This window comes from Carcharodon carcharias, chromosome 2, assembly GCF_017639515.1.
Source record: "Carcharodon carcharias isolate sCarCar2 chromosome 2, sCarCar2.pri, whole genome shotgun sequence".
NCBI classification, from domain to species: Eukaryota; Metazoa; Chordata; class Chondrichthyes; order Lamniformes; family Lamnidae; genus Carcharodon; species Carcharodon carcharias.
In genome coordinates this window covers 150,555,703-150,579,158 of record NC_054468.1, presented here as the reverse complement: position 1 = coordinate 150,579,158, position 23,456 = coordinate 150,555,703, and the positions used below count along the sequence as shown (strand labels likewise).

General features: G+C 40.8%; 1 protein-coding gene across 3 annotated transcripts in view; it reads right to left on the bottom strand.

Annotated features, from left to right (window-relative positions):
* Positions 1-23,456, bottom strand: part of dop1a (DOP1 leucine zipper like protein A) — a 355,194-nt gene that overhangs the window by 251,431 nt on the left and 80,307 nt on the right. For 2 of the 3 annotated variants that reach the window (XM_041213315.1, XM_041213322.1), the window contains exons 10-13: positions 21,971-22,091; positions 12,265-12,384; positions 6,921-7,032; positions 2,817-2,846 (exon numbers count right to left, since the gene is read on the bottom strand). In XM_041213315.1, the coding sequence (XP_041069249.1) occupies positions 2,817-2,846; positions 6,921-7,032; positions 12,265-12,384; positions 21,971-22,091 (383 nt within the window). The remainder of the gene's footprint in view (positions 1-2,816; positions 2,847-6,920; positions 7,033-12,264; positions 12,385-21,970; positions 22,092-23,456) is intronic. The other variant, XM_041213331.1, reaches the window with a different exon arrangement.

Below are 23,456 nucleotides of genomic sequence, written 5' to 3'. Positions count from 1 at the left end.
ATCTCATTAAGACAAGCTCTGTGAAATAAATAGTGTTACCGTAGTTCTGTAGTAAACACTCTAAGATTAAGAATTTGATTATTTCTCAAGAATTCAGGCTATTGTGAATATAGATTGCCTTTAAGATAATGAAAACTACAGCTGTAGTATCAGCAATTCTCTGTAAGGCACAAAAGCATTAACTGCTGCAGGCTTTGGGAGGTCATCAAACCCTAGTGCAAATAAAACTAACCCTCATTGGGTTTTGAATTTAAAAGTTAAACTCATAGATAAGTTCCAAAATAGTTTACGTGGTACTAGTTTATTACAATGAGATTCCATAGTACATTGGTCGCTTTTGTATAGTACAAAAAAAGCACAAATCTACTGTATCATGTCAAAATTCTCAAGTATGTAAACCACAGATAATTAACAACTCTTCATAAACCTTAGAAATGGCTAAGTATATGTATTTATAAACCATAAGTATTACTATCAAGAGACATAAATAAAGAATGTGAGGTTTTCCATTAGAATGAGATAGTTTCTGTAGCCATGTAAAAATCATTGTGAATTTTTATAAAAGTGCCTTAAGCAACACAAAAGACATTATTTACAATAAAATATTTTTGAATGGCTGCTATTGCAATACAAAGTCAGCTCAAAGTAATCAACGATGCTGGCAGAAATGTGAATTTTGAGAGTCATTGAAGTTCAGCTTTCATTTCGAAAACATGCAAATGTAGGCCATGCTTTTTTAAAACTCCAAAAAAAATACTAAACTCACCATAAGCTAGTTTTTTTTCCTACTGCCAACTCTAATAATTCAGATGTTATTTTAGATCTATCAAGTTAGGAAACGACATTGGTATATACCTGCAAAATGCTGCCCTAATACAATCACACTGACGGTTTTCCCAAACAAGCTAGTTTTGCAAGCAAAATCAACAGCAACTGAGGAACATAATCCCATTAAATTCACCACTTCTGTTTTCCAAATGTCTACCCATGTTTCCAATCCCTTGGCCCCCTGCTATTTCTCATTGACATGCTGCCCCTTCCCGATATCATCTGAAACCACAACAACCACAATACATTTATACCGACAGCACTAAGCTGTATTTCACCACAATCTCTCGACTCCTCCACTATCTCTGATTCACCACACTGCTTGTCTGACATCTAATACTGCATGAGCAGAAATTTCCATCAACTAAGTGGCAAGACTAAAGCTACTGTCTTTGGTCCCTGTCACAAACTCTGCTCCCTGACCAACGTTTCCTAATTACCTTTGAGAAAGTGGTGGTAAGCCACCTTCTTCAACTGCTGAAGTCCATATGCTGTAGGTATACCTAAAGCCTTGTTAGGAACAAAGTTCCAGGTTTTTGATCCAACAGCAGTGAAGAAACGGCAATCTAATCAGGATGGTGTGTGGCTTGGAGGGGAACTTGAAGGTGGTGGTGTTTCCATGTGTCTGCTATATCGCTGTTCCTTCACTGTAGCTGGATCAAAAACCTGGAACTTCCTTCCTAACAGCGCTTTAGGTGTATCTTCACCACATGGACTTCAGCAATTGAAGAAGGTGGCTCATCACCACCTGTTCAAGGGTAATCAGAGATGGACAACAAATGCTAACCTTGCCAGCGACACCCATGCCTGATGAACATTTAAAATAAAGTTAGGCAGTGTTACAAAGTATAAGCAGGCAGTCTTGCTGATGGAGCGAATGTGGTTGGAAGCTTGTCCTTCCAGGTGGTAGAGGGTGTGGGTTTGGAAAGTGCTGTCAAAAAAGCTTTGGCATGTTGCTGCGGAGAATCTTGTAAATCGTACACTCTGCTGCCAATGTATGCCGATGATGGAGACAGTGAATGTTTAAAGGTGGTGGATGAAGAGCTGATCAAGCAGGTTGTTTTGCCTTGGATAGTTTAGAATCTCTTGAGTGTTGTTGAAGCTGCACTCATCCAGGCAATTGGGCACTATTCCATCACACCCCTGCCTTGTGCTTTGTAGACAATGGACAAGCTTTGGGGAGCCAGGGACTGCATTACTTGCCACAAAATTCCCAGCCTCTGACCTGCTCCTGAGTCAGCTATTCTGTCACTGAAACTATTGTTCATGCCATTGTTACCTCTAGACTTCAGAATGCTCTCATTGCTTCCACCTGACATAAACGTGTTCTGGTCCAAAACTCTGCTGTCCATGTCTAAACTTACAACAAGTCTTCTTACTCCCATCACCCACGTGCTTGCTGGTCTACACTGGCTCTCAGTACAACAATACCTCAATTTTGAAATACTCATCCTTGCTTTCAAATCCCTCCGTGGGTTCACTCCTCCCTAACTCTAACTTCCCCTCAGCTACATAAAAGCTTTTGAGATCTCAGCACTCCACCAATTCCAGTCTCTTGCATCACCCTGATTTAGATTGTTCACAATGGGCAGCTGTACTTTCAGCTACATAGGCCCTGAACTCTGGATTCCCTCCCATAACCTCTCCCACCTCTCTCTCCTCCTTTAAGGTGCTCTTTAACCAAGCTATTGGTCACATGTCCTGGTAGCGCCTTCTGTGGCTCGGCGTCAAAAAACGTATTTGTTGACAATGTTCACTTAGCATCTTGGGACATTTTTAACATCAAAGGCATTATATAAACGCAAGTTGTGTTGGTGAAAATAAAAAGTCAGTAAATTGCACAAATAAGAAGAAATAAAACTGCATAATACTTTTTAAAATGTTGCATCCCCAAATCCACTCCAGAATTACATGCAATGGTACAACTGTTTTATTGATGGGCAAGCAGAAAGATTAGATGAAGTGATACAAACGATTGAGTCCCATACCTGACATAGTACTCTCATACTTCGAGTAGGCTTTAAAAGAAGAAAGCAGAGGTTTACAAAAAAAAACAGTTGTCACACTTGAGGACAGCAAAGGAATAGGAATTACTGGAGCATTCCTAAACAGCTCTCTGCAGTTCACATTTCTTGCTTCCCCTTTCCCCTCCCACCAACTGCCCATCCAGCCAAGTCAGTATTTTGCCATGCACTTAGCTGTCTCTGATGTCCTATAACACACAAGAACACAATTCATTCCTGACTAGTTTTAATTAGAAAAATTAGCAGTCATTAGTTGCAGATGTGAAGAAGGTATTACTAAAATAGACATAAAGAACACCTTGCTTTGTCAGGTGCTGAAAGAGAAAGATTAAGGGGAAGCAGAAATAAGGTGCTTATGGCAGATGTCAGGCAGTTAATAAAACAACTGAGAACCTGGCTGAATATAGAAATCACAGAAGGGAAGTGGAAAAAGAAATGAGAGGCAAAGAGAGAGCATGAGAAAAGCCTGGAAGCTAACGTAAAAAGGTAATCCAAAAGTCTTTTATAGGCATATGAATGGGTAGTAACAGGAGGGGTTAAGCTGATTAGGGACCACAAAGGGGGTCTAGGCTTGGAGTTAGAGGCTGAGGTAGTAAACGAGTACTTTGTATCTGTCTTTACTAAGCTCAAATCATGGTGAAAGAGGAGATAGTTGAGACACTGGATGGGCTAAAAATTGATAAAGAGGAGCTGTTAAATAGGCTGGCTGTACTTAAGGCTGATACATCACCAGGACCAAATGGTATGCATCCCTTCCCCATATTGAGGGAAGAAAGGAAGAAAATTGCAGAGACATTGGTCATTATCTTCTAAATCCCCTTATATACACGAGAGATGCCAGAGGGCTGGAGAATTGCAAATGTTACATCCTCGTTCAAAAAAAAAGTGTTTAAGGATAAACCTAGCACCTGCAGGCCAGTCAGTTTAATGTTAATAGTGGGAAAGCTTTCAGAAATAATAATCCAGGATAAAAATCATCATTTGGACAAGTGTGGATTAATGAAGGAAAGACAGCAGTTTTCTTAAAAGCTAATCATGTATAACTAACTTAGAATTTTGGTAGTATAGAACTTGAGTATTGCTGAAAAAAGAGACATGCTATCAAAGCTTTTCATCTTGCACTCATTAGGACAGACGTAAGAATGCCAAATTTCAAAAGGAACAATAATTTATACTGCATGAGAAAAGGGGTGCTGATTGGTTGGCAAGTCGACTGTGTGCTTGAAACATTACCATGGCAAATGCACCAGGGAACTATTGTCCCCCCATGCTTTTGTTTATTAAAAAAGACATGTCTAGATATATTCTTTTTGCTTGCAGAGGATAGGTCCCTGCATATGAACATATGTAGCTTCTAGAAAGCATAAGTGAGCTACATTGCGAGCACACCTTATCATTTTAAATTGATTGTTAGTGTTTCTTAGCACACTCAGGATTGTTCAGCAAGTGCTGCCCAATCGCAAAATCATATCTAACATTGGACATTATGTTCTGAATTCTGCAAGTACAGCTTAGTTGATTACGGTCAGTACTCTGCCTATTGCAAACAAATGACAGGATGTGCTGTTTGATAATTCATCAGGCGTTAAGGCGTATGTCCTACATACTTGCATTGCACCTGCACTGAAATTTATATGCCACATTACTCATTTACATTGTAGGCAGAACATCTTGATGGCTATCCTGATCAGATCACTGCTCATTGTGTATCGTGCATACTCACGGATAGGGTAAAGGTTGCCACTTGCTGACATGAAAAGTGACCAGTCTACCACAAATTACCCCGGAAGAGTAAAGTATCTCAAAAATTTGAGCAACAAGTGAAGCTAGCCATTTCACGCTGCTAATAAGCAGTGGCAACATGAGTGATGTTTTTCACTAGCAGGATGCTGCCGTAAAGCCAAAATGACATTCTGTCTATCACACAAATTAGTCAAATTCACAATGTAGCGCACTTACGCTTGCTAGAGCTACATATATTCATATGCAGAGGCCTGTAGGGAAAAAGAATATGTCCAGACATTGCACCTTTTTTGAATCAACAAAAGGGGGTGGTTGGAGTCTGGAACAAACTTCCTGAAAGGGAGGTGGAGGCAGGTTTGATAGAGGTATTCAAAAGGGAAATGGATTGCTACCTGAAAAGAGAGAATGCAAGGTTACGGGGAGTGTGACTAGTGGAATGCTCTTTCAGAAAGCCAATGCAAACTCGATGGGCCAAATGACCTCCTTCTGCACTGTAAAGATACTGTGATACTGCGACACAATAGCTCCCTGGTGCATTCGCTATGGCAACGGCTTGACCAGAGTTGACTTGCCAACCAATCAGCAAACTTTTTTCATGCAGTATAAATTGTTACTTCCTTTGAAATTTGGCATTGTATCTGCCCTGATGGGTGCAAGATGAAAAGCTTTGGCAGCATGTCTCTTTTTCCAGCAAAAGCTTAAAATCAGAGAGTGGAAACAGAATGGGAGGTGGCCATTCGATCCTCTGCCAAACCAATTCAGGCAGTATAATTCTGATACCTTTTTCCCAAAGCCCTGCAAATCTTTTCTTTTCATATAATTATCAAATTCCCCTTTGAAAGGCACAATTGAATCTACCCCTACCATACTATATTCTTCACCCTCTCCAATGCCTTCAAATCATTCCTAAAGTATGGTGCCCATATTTGGACATAATACTCCAGTTGATGCCAAACCAGTGTTTTATAAAGGTTCACAATTCCTTACTTTTGTACTCTGTCTATTTACAAAGCCCAGGATCCGTATACCTTATTAACTGCTTTCTCAACCTGCCCTGCCACCTTCAATAATTTATGCAGATAATTCCCTAGGTCTCTGTCCCTGCATGCCCGTTAGAATTGTTTTCTTTATTTTACATTGCCTTTCATCATTCCTCCTCCTAAAATGTATCAATTCACACTTCTGTGCCTTAAATTCCATCTGCTTCATGTCCGTCTATTCCACCAGCTTGTCAATGCCCTTTTGAAGTCTATCACCATTCTCCACACAGTTCACAATACTTACAAATCTTGCATCATCTCAAAATTTTGAAATAGTACCGTGCATATGCAAATCTAGGTCATTAATATAGATCAAGAAAAAGAGTGATCCTAATATTGATCACTGGGGAATCCCACTACATACTGATTTCCAGTCCATAAAGCAACCGTTCACCACTACTGTCTCAGTACTATCTTGTTCACAAAAAAATTTTCAAATAACCATCCACAAAATAAGTAATCATGCTCTCTAATAATACTTGGTTCATATTTTCTTTGATTGCCATGGTGTAAAGTACAAATGACCACTGCTGAATGGCATTCTGAGAATCAAATGAAACTCAATAAAACAGCACTATGTGCCATTTGTTGACAGCAATATCGCACAGAGTACTCTATAAAAAGCATTTGAAATCAAGTGCTCCTATGATGTTACAAAAACAGTAATCGTAACTTGAGATTTGGGTTATCTTCAATATCACCATTTTGGCAACAATGGAGTGCTGAATGGCAAAGTTTTGTTGTGATGCTTGGTTCATAGAACAGCAGCATTTATTTTAAACTGTAAAATCATTTATCAAGTCAAATGAAAGGTGATAATTTGTAAAATATCTGCCACCTTCTCTCCCTCTTATATTTTATCTATTATTTATACCTTGCAATGTTACCTTAAATTATTTCCAATTAGTGCAACAAATTCTTCTTGAGCAATTTCTGCTAATTCAAAAATGTTCACCATGGGCTACCAAAAGTGGCGTTTAAATCTTTGCATTTACCATTCATAATTTACTGAAGTCTGAATTTATGACTGGACAGATCATGACTCAAATGCGTATTTTCCTTAAAATCCTTTTCCATCCTCCACTTAGGAAAATCCAATGTAATTAGACACTAAGACCAGAATGTTGAACTTTGGGTAGAATTAAGCACGTTGATGCTACTAAAACTTGAGGAATAATACTCAATGAAAAGCCTCAAGTCATTAATTTACAATGCTTGTAATCTTTATTTCTTTTGCTTAGATGGTAGCTGTTAATTACAGAGACCAATTAGGTGAAATGCTTACCAATGACACAATGTCCAATAGGAAGTCAACTAAGAGACAGAATTCAGGCAGAGAGTACTCTGACATTCCCTTGCCATGAGCTGTGGCCTGCAATCTTGCACTCAGTGTTCTCCTAATAAGGAAGGAAAATATACAATATAGCATGGTGTTTATATGCATACAGATTTGATTTTCCAAAACTATTAGTATGCTCAGTTATAAACAACTCAATAAGATCGATACTATGGGTAGTGTCTTACAAATTTGAAGCCTTGCTAATTCTCTATGATCGAGAATACCCTTTTCAGCCAATTTTCAACTAATACTAATGAAAGGTATTGAATTGCACAAAAGGACTCACTGTACATAATTACCAGTACTACACAATGTAACCCATCATACCCCAAGACCTGTAAATTTTACTGCACTCAGTAAAATAACCAGATTTAAAAAGTCAAAGTTTTGCTTTAGCTCAACAAAATATAACAGGTAATTTCTTAGATTGCTCCTCTGACTCATCTTTTTCCTTTATTCTGGTATTCATGAAAAAATACCACTGTCACATTCTGGGTGCAGTACATAAAGATGATCTAATAATTTCAAATTTGCTGGTTAGAACCCAATGCAAGAGTTTTTTTGAACTTGGCAGGGGGATGAACGCAAGGAAATAACAATAGAAAGAGAAAACAAGGATTGGACAAGACAAACAGCACTGGAGTGAGTGAGAATACAGTATTATAATATAAAAGCAAAAAGCTGCGGATGCTGGAAATCCAAAACAAAAACAAAAATAAAAATAGCTGGAAAAACTCAGCAGGCCTGACAGCATCTGCGGAGAGGAATACAGTTAACGTTTCGAGTCCGTATGACTCTTCAACAGAACTAAGGAAAAATAGAAAAGAGGTGAAACGTAAGCTGGTTTAAGGGGGGTGGGACAAGTAGAGCTGGATAGAGGGCCAGTGATAGGTGGAGATTGCCAAAAGATGTCATAGACAAAAGGACAAAGAGGTGTTGACAGTGGTGATATTAGCTAAGCAATGCGCTAATAGGTGACATTAAGGGTAGAAAGCGGGACGAGCAAGGTACAGAGCCCTAGTAGGGGTGGGGTGGGGGGAAGGGATCAACATAGGCTAAAAGGTAGAGATAAAACAATGGATGGAAATACATTTAAAAATAATGGAAATAGGTGGGAAAAGAAAAATCTATATAAACTATTGGAAAAAAGGGGGATCGGAAAGGGGGTGGGGATGGAGGAGAAAGTTCATGATCTAAAGTTGTTGAACTCAATATTCAGTCTGGAAGGCTGTAAAGTGCCTAGTCGGAAGATGAGTTGCTGTTCCTCCAGTTTGCGTTGAGCTTCACTGGAACATTGCAGCAGCCAAGGACGGACATGTGGGCATGAGAGCAGGGTGGTGTGTTGAAATGGCAAGCGACAGGGAGGTTTGGGTCATGCTTGCAGACAGACCGAAGGTGTTCCGCAAAGCGGTCACCCAGTCTGCGTTTGGTCTCTCCAATGTAGAGGAAACCGCATTGGGAACAGCAAATGCAGTAGACCAAATTGAGGGAAGTGCAAGTGAAACGCTGCTTCACTTGAAAGGAGTGTTTGGGCCCTTGGACGGTGAGGAGGGGGGAAGTAAAGGGGCAGGTGTTGCACCTTCTGCGGTTGCACGGGAAGGTGCCGTGGGAGGGGGTGTACTCCCGATTTCCAATAATTTACATAGATTTTTCTGTTCCCACCTACTTCCGTTATTTTTAAATGTACTTCCAGCCATTGTTTTATCTCTACCTTTTAGCCTATTTCAATCCCTTCCCCCCACCCCATCCCCACTAGTACCTTGCTTGTCCTGCTTTCTACCCTTAACGTCACCTATTAGCACATTTCTTAGCTAATATCACCACGTCAACACCTCTTTGTCCTTTTGTCTGTGACGTGTTTTGGCTATCTCCGCCTATCACTGGCTCTCTATCCAGCTCTACTTGTCCCACCCCCCCTTAAACCAGCTTATATTTCACCTTTCTTCTATTTTTTCTTAGTTCCGTTGAAGAGTCATACGAACTCGAAACGTTAACTGTGTTCCTCTCCGCAGATGCTGTCAGACCTGCAAAGTTTTTCCAGGTATTTTTATTTTTGTTTTGAAATGATACAGTATTAAACGGGTTCAGACCAAACAGAGAATGCAAGAAGATCTAAGATAGGTTTGCATGTAGGTAATTGCACAAGTGTGGTAAATAAGGTGGTCAGCTGTAGGCACAGATAGGCAAACGTTGTGGTGATAACAGATAACTGGCTCCAAACACAGCAGGAATGGGTACTAAATAAAAGCAAAGAACTGTGGATGCTGGAAATCCAAAACAAAAACAAAAACAAAAATACCTGGAAAATCTCAGCCGGTCTGGCAGCATTGGTGGAGAGGAGCACAGCTGACGTTTCAACAGAACTAATTAAAAATAGAGAAGGGGTGAAATATAAGCTGGTTTGGGGGGGTTGGATTGGGACAAGAAGAGCTAGGTAGAGGGACCCTCTACCTAGCTCTTCTTGTCCCAACCTCCCCCCACCAGCCCCCACCTTAAACCAGCTTATATTTCACCCCTTCTCTATTTTTAATTAGTTCTGTTGAAGAGTCATGCGGACGAAACATCAACTGTGCTCCTCTCCACCAATGCTGCCAGACCAGCTGAGTTTTTCCAGGTATTTTTGTTTTTGTCTTTGTTATGGGTACTAAATAATCCTGGATATAAGGTTTTCAGGAAACTCTGGGAAGGCAAGAAAGGGGGAGGGTAGTAGTGTTGATTAAGGAGAATGTTGTAGTGCTGGAGAGAGTGTATGTCCCAGAGGGGAGAAGGCCAGAGCCTATATGGTTACAGCTAAGCAATAATTGAGGTGCTATTACATTACTGGGTATATTCTATAGACCACTGACTAGTGGGATGGATATGGAGGAGGAAAGGCAAAACACTGTGGATGCTGGAAATCTGAAATAAAAATAGAAAATTCTGGAAATACTCAGCATGTCGGGCAATATCTGTGGTGAAAGGAAAAAAGATAATGTTTCAGGTCTGTGGCCTTTCATCAGAACAGTTTTGAACTGTTGAGTATTGCCAGAATTTTCTGTTTTTATTATATAGGAAAAAAAAATTCAGGGAAATTACAAAGAGTTGCAAGAACCATAGAGTAGTGATAATGGAAGTCTTCAATTACCCTAGTATAGACTGAAATAATACTGTAATAGCGTATAGGGCAGAGAGAGGGAAGAATTCCCGAGGTATTTTCAGAACTTTCTTGATCAGTACACCTCCAGCCCAATGAGGCAAGAGGTCTCAATGGATGATTCTGGGGAATGAGGTGGGTCAAGCAGAGCAAGTTTTAGTCCAGGAACATTTAGGAGACAGTGATCATAGTATCATGAGGTTTCGATTAATTATTGAAAAGGGCAAGGAGCAATCTAGAGTAAAAAAAGATTAATTGGAGGAGGGCCAATTTCAGCAAGTTGAGAACAATTCAGGCATAGGTAACTTGGAATCCATGATTGGCAGAGACACTATTAAGGAGGAGATAGCTTAGGGACAGTCTAGGTACATTCCCAAGAGGTGGAAAAGGTAGAGCAACCAAAGTTAGAGCTCTCTGGGCGACGAAGGAAATAGAGAGCAAGATGAAACAGAAAAAGGAGGATAGGCAGATATCAGGTTAACAATCAAATGTGAACCAGGCTAAATATAGAAAGTTCAGAGGGGAAGTGAAAAGAGAAATAAAAGAGCAATGAGAGAGCATGAGAAAAGACTGGGAATCCAAAAATCTTCCAAAAGCTATAAATAGTCAGAGGTAGTATGGGGATATAAAGGAGGCCTAGGCGTGGAGGCAGTGGGCATGGGTAAGACACTACATTTGTATTTTGCATCAGCCTTTTCCAAGTAAGATACTGCCAAAGTGACAGTGAAAGAGGATGTAGTTGAGATGCTGAAGGGCTAAAAATCGAAAGAGAAGGTAAATACTGGCTGTAGTTAAGGTAGACAAGTCACCAGGTCCAGATGAGATAAATCTGAGGTTGTTGAGGGTAGGAGGGTTACTGGAATAATTTCAATCCTCCATAGAAACAGGGATGGATTTCAAGGCAAATTGTATAGTGGGATTTCCTGGGTCAGAACTAGGACTGCTGCTTTCTCTGATCTACATTAATAATCTAGACTTGGGTAGGCAGGGAACAATTTTAAAATTTGCAGATGATGCAAACCTTGAAAATATATTAAGCAGTGAGGATGGCAGAAGACTTCAAGAGGACATAAACAAGCTGGTAGAATGGGTGGGCACATAACAGATGAAATTCCATGCAGAGAAGTGTGGTTTTGGCAGGAAGAAAGAAGTGGTGCAATAGAAACTAAAGGGTACAATTCCAAATGGGGGTGCAGGAACAGAGACACCTGGGTGCAAAGATGTTCAAGTTACTGAAAGTGGCAGGACAGGTTGAGAAAGTTGTTAAAAAAAAACATGCTGGATTCATGGGCTTTCTACATAGAGGCATGGAGTACAAAAGCAAAAAGTTATGATGAACATTTATAAAACACTGGTTCGGCCTCAAATGGAATATTGTGTCCAATTTTGGGCATCACATTTTAGGGAGGGTGTGAAGCCTCTAAAATGGATGCAGAAAAGATTTACAAGAATGGTTCCAAGGATGAGGAACTTTTGTTGCTCGACTATTTTGGAAAAGCTAGTTATTCTCCTTAGAGCAGAGCAGGTTGAGAGGAGAGGTATTTAAAATAGTGAGAGGTCTAGACAGAGTAGATAGAAATAGATCTCAAGAACCAGGTGACACAGGTTTAAGGTAACTAACAAGAACCAAAAGACAAAATGAGAAAACCTTTTTAAGCAGTGAGTGGTTATGATCTGGAATGCACTACCTGAAAGGGTAGTGGATGCAGATTCAATCATGACTTTCAAAAGGGGATCAGATAAGAACTTGAACAAAAACAATTCTGGCAGGACTATGAGGAAAGAGCAGAGGAGTGGTTCTGGCTAGAACATTCTTGCAGAGAGTCGGCATGGACTCAACAGGCCAAATAACCTCCTTCTGTGCTGTAAACATCCTAAGATTCTACGAAATGCTGCAGTAATAGGTAAATACCTACCAACAGACTCTCTCATATCAGTTGTTATTAAATCACTATGCATTTCAAAAATTTGAAGGATCCAATTACTTTCCCACGCCAGCAATATTTGATAAATGTGTCAAATGGCATTTAGCAGAGCCTATTAACAAAATCCTACATTCTCAAAAAGGTTAAGTCTTAAAAATAGCACAAAACTGTCATACAGGACACCTGTTGCAAGGCTACTGTAATATCACTAATGCAAGGCAGTGTCACTCACCTACAGCATTCTTCAAACCAACGAGCTATATAGTCCCACATATAATATGGTTCAAAAGAATTGAAGAGAAGATTTGCAGTTTTAATTAGCTCTGAAGTCTTCTTATTCTCTCTCATTTTACTGAAACAAAGCAAAATAATCAATATTGTGCCTGGGCTGAAAAAGTCATACTATTGAAAAAATGTAAATGCTTCACATTTGAAAAGTTGTGACCCAATACTATTTTAGTTCCAACTTGCATTATAACTCATATTTCACTCTAACCAAAACACATACTTAATATCAATTCAAATACTATTCCACAGATTCTATCCAACAGTGATGATACCAGACAGGAACAACAGGGTATTCTCCCATACAGGATGATTGCATGAAATCTGGATTAGATCTGAATCCAAATTTTAGAGATGAAGGAAGGGTGCACCCTAGTCTGTTGTATGACTGTATGTTCTAATTCACAGGGTCCTGTTCACCCTTCACCCTGTGCTTGCTGACCTAAATTGACTCCCAGTCCAGCAATGCTTCAAATTTAAAATTCTCTTTCCTGTTTTCAAATCACATACCATCGTCCCACAACCAACACCACCCCACCTCCCCCGTCCTTTCCAGATCTACAACCCTCCTGAGATCTCTGCACTCCTCCAAATCTAGTCTCCTGTGCATCCCCAATTTTAAATCACTCTACCACTGATGGCCATGGCTTTAGCTGCCTAGATCCCAAGGTCTGGAATTTCCCCTCTAATCTCTCTACCCCACCTCTCCTCCTTCAGACGGTCCTTAAAGCCTAGATTTTGTGTCAAGCTTTAGGTCACTAATAAGTAATGTTGCTTTGTGACAAATTTTGTTTGATAATACTCCAGTGAAGTGTCTTGGGATATTCTAATGGATGTTTCAGATCCAACAAGCTGATCATTAACATATGACTGAATGCTTTATCTATACAGAGGTAATATACATTCAGTTAATCCACTTGCTATATCAACAGGAATGCTGTCTTTCAACATTTGCAAGGTGATTCAATGGTCATGGAAGCCACTGCAGCAGCCCCACCACCACTCCCCCTTTCATTTTTCCATTTTTCCTCAATGTCCTTGAAGTGGAACAAAATCCCCATTGCTCTGAATCTGCATGGTGTCAACTGATTTGTTTAAAACTCCCTAATCTCAATTCCTTTATAAAATTAATTTTCAGAAAATTTGAGAGCCTGGTGTTTCGTTAACACAATTCAGATTCAGAACACAAGGCACTGTTTACCTGACAGGTCATGCAGCATGCAAGATGGAAAATGCATCAAGTGTGCAAGGTGTGAAATGCATAAGGATTACTATCTCAACTCCTTAATTAGATGCTTTAATGGAAGCCCTCTATCCATCTGCAACTCAGTCTGTGTTCTAAATATTCAAAGTGGAGGTATTTAGAAAGATGTATGGTGAATGTTACCTCAGAATCAAGATATTCATTTTAACATTACAATCTATCTCAAACTAGAGACCTTAATAACATATTCCAAATTTAGTCAAAAAAACGTCTTAAGAGCTGCAATGTTGTTACTCAAATGCCAATAACACAAAATAGGACAGAGATGCATTTCAATAGCATTTTGAACAATTTTACAAAAAAGTTGTTAATTGAATGATGCTTTCTCACAAGTACATTCGCACATGTACAATGTTAACAGAAGTTAAAAAAACATGTCATTTAATTACTAACAAAATGGGTTTGGATCAATCAAGGTCAATAACCACATGACTCCTTACTGAGCTGCAGGCTGCAGGCCCCTGCCCTGGACCGCTTCCTGTGCTGGTGAGTTTTGGGCTCAGCTAGCCCTTGGCTGAGTGCTGCAGTTTGGTGAGTTGAAGGAGTTAGGTGAGGAGGGGAAGGAAGTGCTCCTTTGCTTTTTCACCCTGTAGGAATTGGTTCTTCCTCTACTACTGGTGAGTATCTGCTAAGTGGTTAAAGTCTATTATTATCGTAGAGTTTGAAATAGTACAGGAATTTGTGGTAGGATTAATGAAATACATAATTAAAAGTTGTAAGGATGGCAGGACAGGTGATGTGTCATGGCTGTAGCATGTGGGAGCTCCTGGATACCAGTATGATCCAGGTCAAACGTGTCTGCAGTAAGTGTGTACGGCCTGAGGATATTCAGCTTAGAATCATTGAGCTGGAGGCTGAGCTGCAGACACTGTGACACATCAGGGAGGGGGAAGGTTACTTGGATACTTTGTACCAAGAGGTGGTCATACCACTTAGGATAGGGTCTTCTGATTTGGTCAGGGAGGTGTCACTGCAGCTGAGGCAGGTAAGGGGATACAGAAGTGCAATCGTGCAACAGGTCTGAGGTTCTTTAAGCTTGTTTGGACAAGAGTGGGTGCTGCAGGGTGGATGAGCTGACTGACAATGGCACTATGGTACACAAAGCTATTCAAGTGGGAAGAGCAAAAAGGAATGTAATGGTAGCAGGGGACAGTATAGTGAGGGGGATTGACAATGTTCTCTGCAGCAAAGAGCGAGAGTCCAGACAACTATGCTACCTGCCCGGTGCCAGGATTCGGGACATTTGCTCAGGGCTAGAGAGGAACTTAGTGGGAGGGGAGTGATCCAGTTGTCATGGCCCACGTAGGTACCAGCAACATAGGAAGGATGCAGAAGGGGGTTCTGTATTGTCAGTACGAGGCACCAAATTAAGAAGCAGAACGTCGAAGGATTATTATCTGAGCCGGATGTAACTTAGCATAGAGCAGATTAGAGAAATTAATGTGTGGCTCAAAGACTGTTGTAGGAGAAGTGGGTTCCAGTTCATGGGCACTGGCATCAGTACTGGGGAAATGGGGGACGGTCGACATTTGAAATGCGCTGTGGTTGGTGTTCCAGCAAACCACATAACTAGGGAAGTAGAGAGGGTTTTAAACTAAATAATGGGGGAAAGGGATCAAATTTGGGAAAATGTGAGAAACCAAAGAGTAGAGACAAGGCAAGAGAGAAAGGTGCTAATATGGGAAATGATAAGCAGAGCGGGACAGCGAGTACAAATCTAAGAGTAAATCAGCAGATAAGGCTGGATGTTACAAAAATAAGGACAAAACTAAAGGCTCTGTATCTGAATGCATGTAGCATTTGAAACAAAACAATAACTGATAGCGCATATTGAAATAAATAAGTACAATCTGATAGCCATTATAGGATATGGCTACAGAATGACATAGATTGGGCCCTAAATATTGAAGGGTATATGACATTTAGGAAGGATAGGGAGCTAAGAAAATGTGAAGGGTTGGCTCGATTAATTAATGATGGTATCAGCACATTAGACAGGGAAGTTCAGAAAACCAGGATGTAGGATTGGTTTGGGTTGAGATGAGAAATGATAAAGGCTTACAGAGGGCCCCTAATTGTAACCACACAGTAGGACAGAGTATGAAAGAGATAACGGGAGCTTGTCAGAAAGGTATGGCAGTAGTCATGGGGGATTTTACTTTACATCTAAACTGGAAAAATCGGATGGGTAAACGTAGCATGGATGAGTTCATAGAATGTTTTTGAGGTAGTTTCTTAGAACAGCATGTTCTGGAGCTAACCTGAGTGCAGGCTATACTATACCTCGCATTGTGCCTCGAGATAGGATTAATTGATAATTTCATAGTGAAGGCACCCTTGGTAGCTGCAATCATAATATTAGCTAGCCAATCATAATATAATTGAATTTTACATTCAGTTGAGGGAGAGCAGAGTGGGTCCAAGACTTGTAATTTAAACTTAAATCAGGACAATTATGAGGGCATGAAAGCAGAGCTAGCTAAAGTGAACTGTCAAATAAGGTTAAGGGATAGATCAATAGAGATGCAATAGAGATACATTCCGATGAGAAAGAAAAATTCCAAGGAAAGGACGTACCGTCCACGGTTAACTAAAAAAAAAAGTTAGAAGTATTAAACCTTAAAGAAAAAGCATATAATTGTACAAAGATGGTTGGCAGGTCAGAAGATTGGACAGAATATTATGAACAGCGAAGAATGGCATAAAGATTAACAGGAGAGAAAAATTAAAGTACAAGAGAAACTAGTGAGAAATTTGGAGACAAATAGGAAAAGTTTCTATAGATATTTAAATAAGAAAATTTAACAAAGTGAGTGTTGGTCCTATAGAAAGCCTAGGGAGTTAATAATGGAAAATAAGGAGATGGCAGATGAACTGAACAGGTATTTTGCATCGGTCTTCACGATAGAGGATACAAGTAACATCCCAGAAATAGCTGTAAATCAGGAAACAGAAGGGAGGGAGGAACTCAGGAAAATTATCAGGGAAGTGGTCTTGAACAAATTGTTGGAGCTGCAGTTGGACAAATCCCCATGTCCAGATGGGCTTCATCCTGGCATCTTAAAAGAAGTGGCTAATGAGATAGTTGGTACATTGGTTTTAATTTTACAAAATTTCCTAGATTTTCCATTAGATTGGAAAATAGCAAATTTAACTCCTTTATTCAAAATGGAAGGGAGACAGAAAGCAGGAAACTACAGGCCAGTTAGCTTAACATTTGTCGTATGGAAAATGCTAAAAGCTATTACTAAAGATGTTATGGAAGGGCATTTAGAAAAATTCAAGGCAATTGGGCAGAGTCAACATGGTTTTATGAAAGGAAAATCATGTTTAACCAACTTATTGGAGTTCTTTGAAGGAGTCACATGTGCTGTGGATAAAGCGGAACCAGTGGATGTACTGTACTTAGATTTCCAGAAGGCATTTGATAAGATGCCACAGCAAAGGTCATTGCAGAAAATAAAAAGCTCATGGTGTAGGGGTAACATATCGGCATGGCTTGAAGACTGGCTAGCTAACAGGAAACAGAGTGGGCATAAATGTGTCTTTTTCTGGTTGGTAGGACTTTTTTTTTTTACATTCATTGGATGTGGGCATCACTGGCTAGGCCAGCATTTATTGCCCATCCCTAATTGCCCTTGAGAAGGTGGTGGTGAGCTGCCTTCTTGAACCGCTGCAGTCCGTGTGGTATAGGTAAAACCACAGTGCTGTTAAAGAGAGAGTTCCAGGGTTTTGATCTGGCAACAGAGAAGAAACAGCAATATATTTCCAAGTCAGGGTGGTGAGTGGCTTGGAGAGGAACTTCCATGTGGTGATGTTCCCATGTGTCTGTTGCCCTTGTCCTTCTAGATTGTAGTGGTCATGGGTTTGGAATGTGGTGTCCAAGGAGGCTTGGTAAGTTCCTGCAGTGGTTCTTGTAGATGGTACACACTGCTGCCACAAGGATGTAATGAGTGGTGTGCCTCAAGGATCAGTGTTGGGGCCTCAGCTTTTTATAATTTATATAAATGATTTGGATGAAGTGGCCGAAGGTATGGTCACTAAATTTGCTGATGACACAAAGATAGGTAGGAAAGTTTGAAGAGGACATAAGGAGTCTACAAAGGGACATAGATAGGTTAAGTGAGTGGGCAAAGATCTGGCAAATGGACTTTTATGTGGGCAAATATGAAATTGTCCATGCTGGCAGGAAGAATAAAAAAGAAGCACATTATCTAAATGGTGAAAGATTGCAGAGCTCTGAGGTGCAAAGGTATCTGGGTGTCCTAGTGCACGAATCACAAAAGGCTAGGGTGCAGGTACAGCAAGTAATTTGGAAAGCTAATAGATGTTATCATTTATTGCAAGGGGAATTGAATATAAAAGTAGGGAGGTTATGCATCAGTTGTACAAGACACTGGTGAGACCACATTCGGAGTACTGTGTACAGTATTAGTCTCCTTATTTAAGAAAATGCGTTGGAAGCAGTTCAAAAAAGGTTTACTAGACTAATACCAGAAATGGGCAGGTTGTTTTATGAGGAAAGGTTGGATAGGTTAGGCTTATTATCCACTGGAGTTTAGAATAGTAAGAGGTGATTTGATTGAAACCTTTATGATCCTAAGGGGTCTTGACTGGGTGGATGTGGGGAGGATGCTTCCTCTTGTGGGATAATCTAGAACTATTTAAAAATAAGGGGTCACCCATTTAAGAGATGAGGAGAATTTTTTTCTCTCAGAGGGTAGTGTCTTTGGAACTCCCTTCCTCAGAGGGCAATGACAGCAGTCTTTGAATATTTTTAAGGCAGAGGTAGATAGAATCTTGATAAGCAAGGAGGTGCAAGGTTATCGGGGGTAGGCGGGAGGTTTCAATCAGATCAGCCATGATTTTATAAAATGGCAGAGCAGGCTCGAGGCGCTGAGTGGGCTACTCCTGCTCCTAATTCGTATGTCTGTCCATATGCACATATTTGAATGCAATTTTCGTTCATAAGATGCACTGGGCTCAATGGCATTATAAATATATTAGGATGTATAGGGCCAAATCTTCCGATCTCTGGATCATCGGAGTCCGGACGAACAATGGAATATGTGGGTCACGACCCCACGGAACTTGTGACACGTAGATCTATGTGGGAATTGCCCAGGAAAATTAAACTTCTAATGGGTAATTCATCTGCTCCCCAGGACCTTTTGCAAATGTCTCTGACTCTGAGTTAGGGTCGCAGACTTGGGAGAGATCCACAGTACCTACCTGGATAATTATCCAGGAAATGTTAAACAGATTAAAACCTAGTGTAACACCTGGGTAACTCCAAATCCAGCGACCCTATCACCCTGCACCCCCCGCAACTGCACCCCAACTCAACTAACTAAGACCGTCCAACTACCCACCTCACACCCTGCTCCCAGATTGGACCTGACTACCCACCCCAAACGCCCGCCTACTGCCTCAACCTGACCCAACCACCCGATTACCCCCTGAACTGGACCTGACCACCAAACCCAAGACACCCGAACATTCCCGACCTGACCCGTCAACCCACTTAACCAGATCCAACTACGCCCCTAGACCCCAACCCAGCCCGAGTACTCCCCCAACCCAACTATTCTCCCCACCTCCCCCAGCTGGACTCGAGTACTCTCCCCTACCCCTGATCCAACTAATCCCTGAACAACTCAATCACCCACTTACCTACTCCCCCATTCACCTGCTAACACATTCATCCACTTACCCATTCACTAACCCAACTTAAAGATTGGACCTTTAAACTTATCAGACAAAACACGACAACTGTCGTGATAAAATTGGGCCATGTCCTGTCTTCCCCCAATTCTACCATGCTCCGAGAGAGTTCCCCAGGGAACACTATGCATCGCATTTCTGTGACAGCCAGGATCAGAAGATCCCAGAAGAAATGTGCAGCAGCATAGAATCACAGAATCACAGTGCAGAAGAGGCCCTTCAGCCCATTGAGTCTGCACTGACACGTGAGAAACACCTGACCTACCTACATAATCCCATTTACCAGCAATTGGCCGATAGCCTTGAATGTTACAACATGCCAAGTGCTCATCCAGGTACCTTTTAAAGGATGTGAGGCAACCCGCCTCCACCACCCTCCCAGGCAGTGCATTCCAGACTGTCACCACGTTCTGGGTAAAAAGGTTTTTCCTCACATCCCCACTAAACCTCCTGCCCTTCACCTTGAAATTATGTCCCCTTGTGACTGACCCTTCAACTAAGGGGAACAGCTGCTCCCTATCCACCCTGTCCATACCCCTCAATCTTGTACACCTCGATCAGGTTGCCCCCTCAGTCTTCACTGCTCCAACGAAAACAACCCAAGTCTATCCAACCTCTCTTCATAACTTAAATGTTTCATCCCAGGCAACATCCTGGTGAATCTCCTCTGCACCCTTCCTACAATGTGGCAACCAGAACTGCACACAATACTCCAGCTGTGGCCTCACCAAGGTTCTATACAACTCCAAAATGACCTCCCTACTTTTGTAATCTATGCCTTGATTGATAAAGGCAAGTGTCCCATATGCCTTTTTCACCACCACAGTAACGTGCCCCTCTGCCTTCAGAGATCTATGGGCACACACATCAAGGTCCCTTTGTTTCTCAGAACTTCCTAGTACCATGCCGTTCATTGAATGCTTCCTTGTCAAATTACTCCTTCCAAAGTGTATCACCTCACACTTTTCAGGGTTAAATTCCATCTGCCACTTATCTGCCCTTTTGACCATCCCGTCTATATCTTCCTGTAGCCCAAGAAACTCAACCTCACTGGCCATCCTTTGTGTCATCCACAAACTTACTAATCCTACCCCCACATATGTCGTTTATATAAATGACAAATATAAGGGGACCCAGCACAGATCCCTGTGGTACGCCACTGGACACTGGCTTCCAGTCACTAAAGCATCCTTCTGTCATCGCCCTCTGCCGCCTACAACTAAGCCAATTCTGAATCCACCTTATCAAATTACCCTGTATCCCATTTGCATTTGCCTTTTTTAGAAGTCTCCCATGTGGGACCTTGTCAAAATCCATAGAAACTACATCAACTGCACTACTCTCATCTACACACCTGGTTACCTCGTCAAAAAAATTCAATCAAATTTGTTAAGCATGACCTCCCTCTGACAAAGCCATGATGACTATCCCCGATCAAACCTTGCCTCTCCAAGTGGAGATAGATACTCTCCTTCAGAAATTTCTCCAATAGTTTCCCTATCACTGACGTAAGACTCACTGGCCTGCAGTTCCCTGGCTTATCTCTGCAACCCTTCTTAAATAGCAGAACAACATTAGCTGTTCTCCAGTCCTCTGGCACCTCCTCAGTGGCCAGAGAGGAATTAAAAATTCGGGTCAGAGCCCCTGTGATCTCCTCCCTTGCCTCCCTCAGCAGTCTGGGACACAAATCATCAGGACATGGAGATATGTCCACCTTTAAGCCTGCCAACACCTCCAATACCTTGTCACTCCCTTTATCAATTTGCTTAGGAACCTCGCAGTCTCTCTCCCCAAATTCGATACCTTCATCCTCATTCTCTTGGGTGAAGACGCATGTGAAGTATTCATTCAACACTTTAGCGATGTCCTCTGGCTCAACCCATAGATTGCCCCCTTGGTCCCTTACGGGCCCTACTCTTTCCCTGGTTATCCTCTTCCCATTGATATACTTATAGAATATCTTGGGATTTTCCCTACTTTTACCAGCCAGAGCTTTCTCATACCCCCGCTATGCTCTCCTAATTGCTTTCTTAAGCTCCGCCCTGCACTGTCTGTACTCCACTAATGCCTCTGCTGATTTGCTTCCCTTGTACCTGCTAAAAGCCTCTCTTTTCCTTCTCATCGTAACCTGAATATCTCTGGTCAACCATGGTTCTCTGGGCTTGTTACTCAAATACTTATTATAGGGTCAGGAGAACCTTGGCGTGCAGTGGCAATGCACTCAGCATTTCCACTGCTAGGAAGATTTGGGCCATTATGTAATTTTATACTCCAATTGAACATGAGAGAAATTAGTTTGAACAGCACTTTTAAATGTTGAGATCACATTCAACAGAGAGCAAAACAATGATCTAGATACCAACACTTCAAAAAAAAAGTCACTAGTTTAACTACCTGCCATTCCACATCAAATCATTGCACTTGGCTAGATGAAAAGTCAAGTACAAGAACTAGATGTAAATGGCCGTGATTATTCTGTATACTGCTACATTTGAAAAGTTTACAAGCTGCAAGACAGTAGGAGTAATTATCATCTCCAACAGGCAAAAATTTAAATATTATGCTTCACAACTTTCGCATGCAATTTAGTGCAAAATACTGCAAATTATAAATAATTACAGCTCTCTTTCTTTAGACCATAAGCATTAGAATTAAACTAATATACCTGCTTAATTGAGTGTGGTCTTTGCAGTAAGAAGGTTGCGTTTTCAGATTCAATTCAGCTTTGCACTGTGAATGCAATGTTCTGAAAACTTCTATAAGTACATCCTCCAAGATTGCCGGCCCTAGAATTACAGAATTGACACTAAATTCTCTTAACCAATTTTAAAATGTACATATTAGGAAGAGACCATGTCAGTTGAAGAAATAGTTTACTGCACCATTAGCAGATGTAAAATAGCAGGGACTGTAGAATCAGTAGAAGGTAACATGCTATTAACTAATGCAGTGCGTGCATTACATTACATAAATACAGTGCATTACCACATAGAGTGGAACATTGATTTGTAATTAAGATTCACTTGCACTTCATTTTTGATTTTGGTTTTGCTAAAGAATCACCAAGCTGAGATAAAGCAGTTTTGTTAAATAAAGGGAGGGCACAAAAATGGACTGCAGACAAGCCACTTCAGGACATTCACCAATCATAATGAAGTAATGCTAAGTTTGGGAATCAGGACTCATTTGTAAGGAACATAACAGGGGTAGAAAAAAGAAAATATAGGTTTCTTTTTTTTTATTCATTCATGGGGCGTGGGTGTTGCTAGTTAGGCCAGCATTTATTGCCCATCCCTAATTGCCCTTGTTCAGAAGGTACTTAAGAGTCAACCACATTGCGGGTGGGTCTGGAGTCACATGTAGGCCAGACCAGGTAAGGGCAACACACTTCCTTCCTTAAAGGACATTAGTGAACCAGGTGGATTTTTATGACAATGGTTTTGTGGTCATCAGGCTTTTAATTCCAGATTTCTATTGAATTCAATTTTCACTGATGGGAGTTGAACCCGGATCCCCAGAGCATTACCCTGGGTCTCTGGAACACTAGTCCAGTGACAATACACTATGCCATCACCTGACCTACATCATGCAGCATAGAAGTTCGCTGCATCAGTTCGAAGAAAGAAAGTGTAGAAGAACAAGCTTCTGCATGGAATACTTTGTGAAAGGCACTTGTACAAGTGTGCTGACAGCAATATTTCTTTCAACAACTTCAAAAATTTAAGTTTATAATATAGAATGGAAAAACAAAATACACAAAGTGCTTTTTAAAGTCAACCACTCTTACACAAAAATGCAGTAGTTGATCAAGAAGTATGTAGCTGCCTTCTCAAACTAGATCGGAAAGAAACCAGTTAGTACAAAAAAGTTGGACTGTTTTCCTTGGAACAGAGGAAGCTAAGGAGTGACCTAACAGAAATTTTCAAGACGACAACAGGTTTTGATAAAAGGATAGGGAAAATCTAGTCGTCCATGTGACTGGGGCATTAACTAGAGGTTTTAAACTACAGATTTAAAATCATTGGTAAAAGATCTGAGAAGAAATACTTTCACTCAAATTGCTGTTAGAATCTGGAGTGCTCTACCTGAAAAGGTGGTGGAAGCTGATTGTATAAAAATTTCAAAAAGGAGTTTATATAAGTACTTGAAGA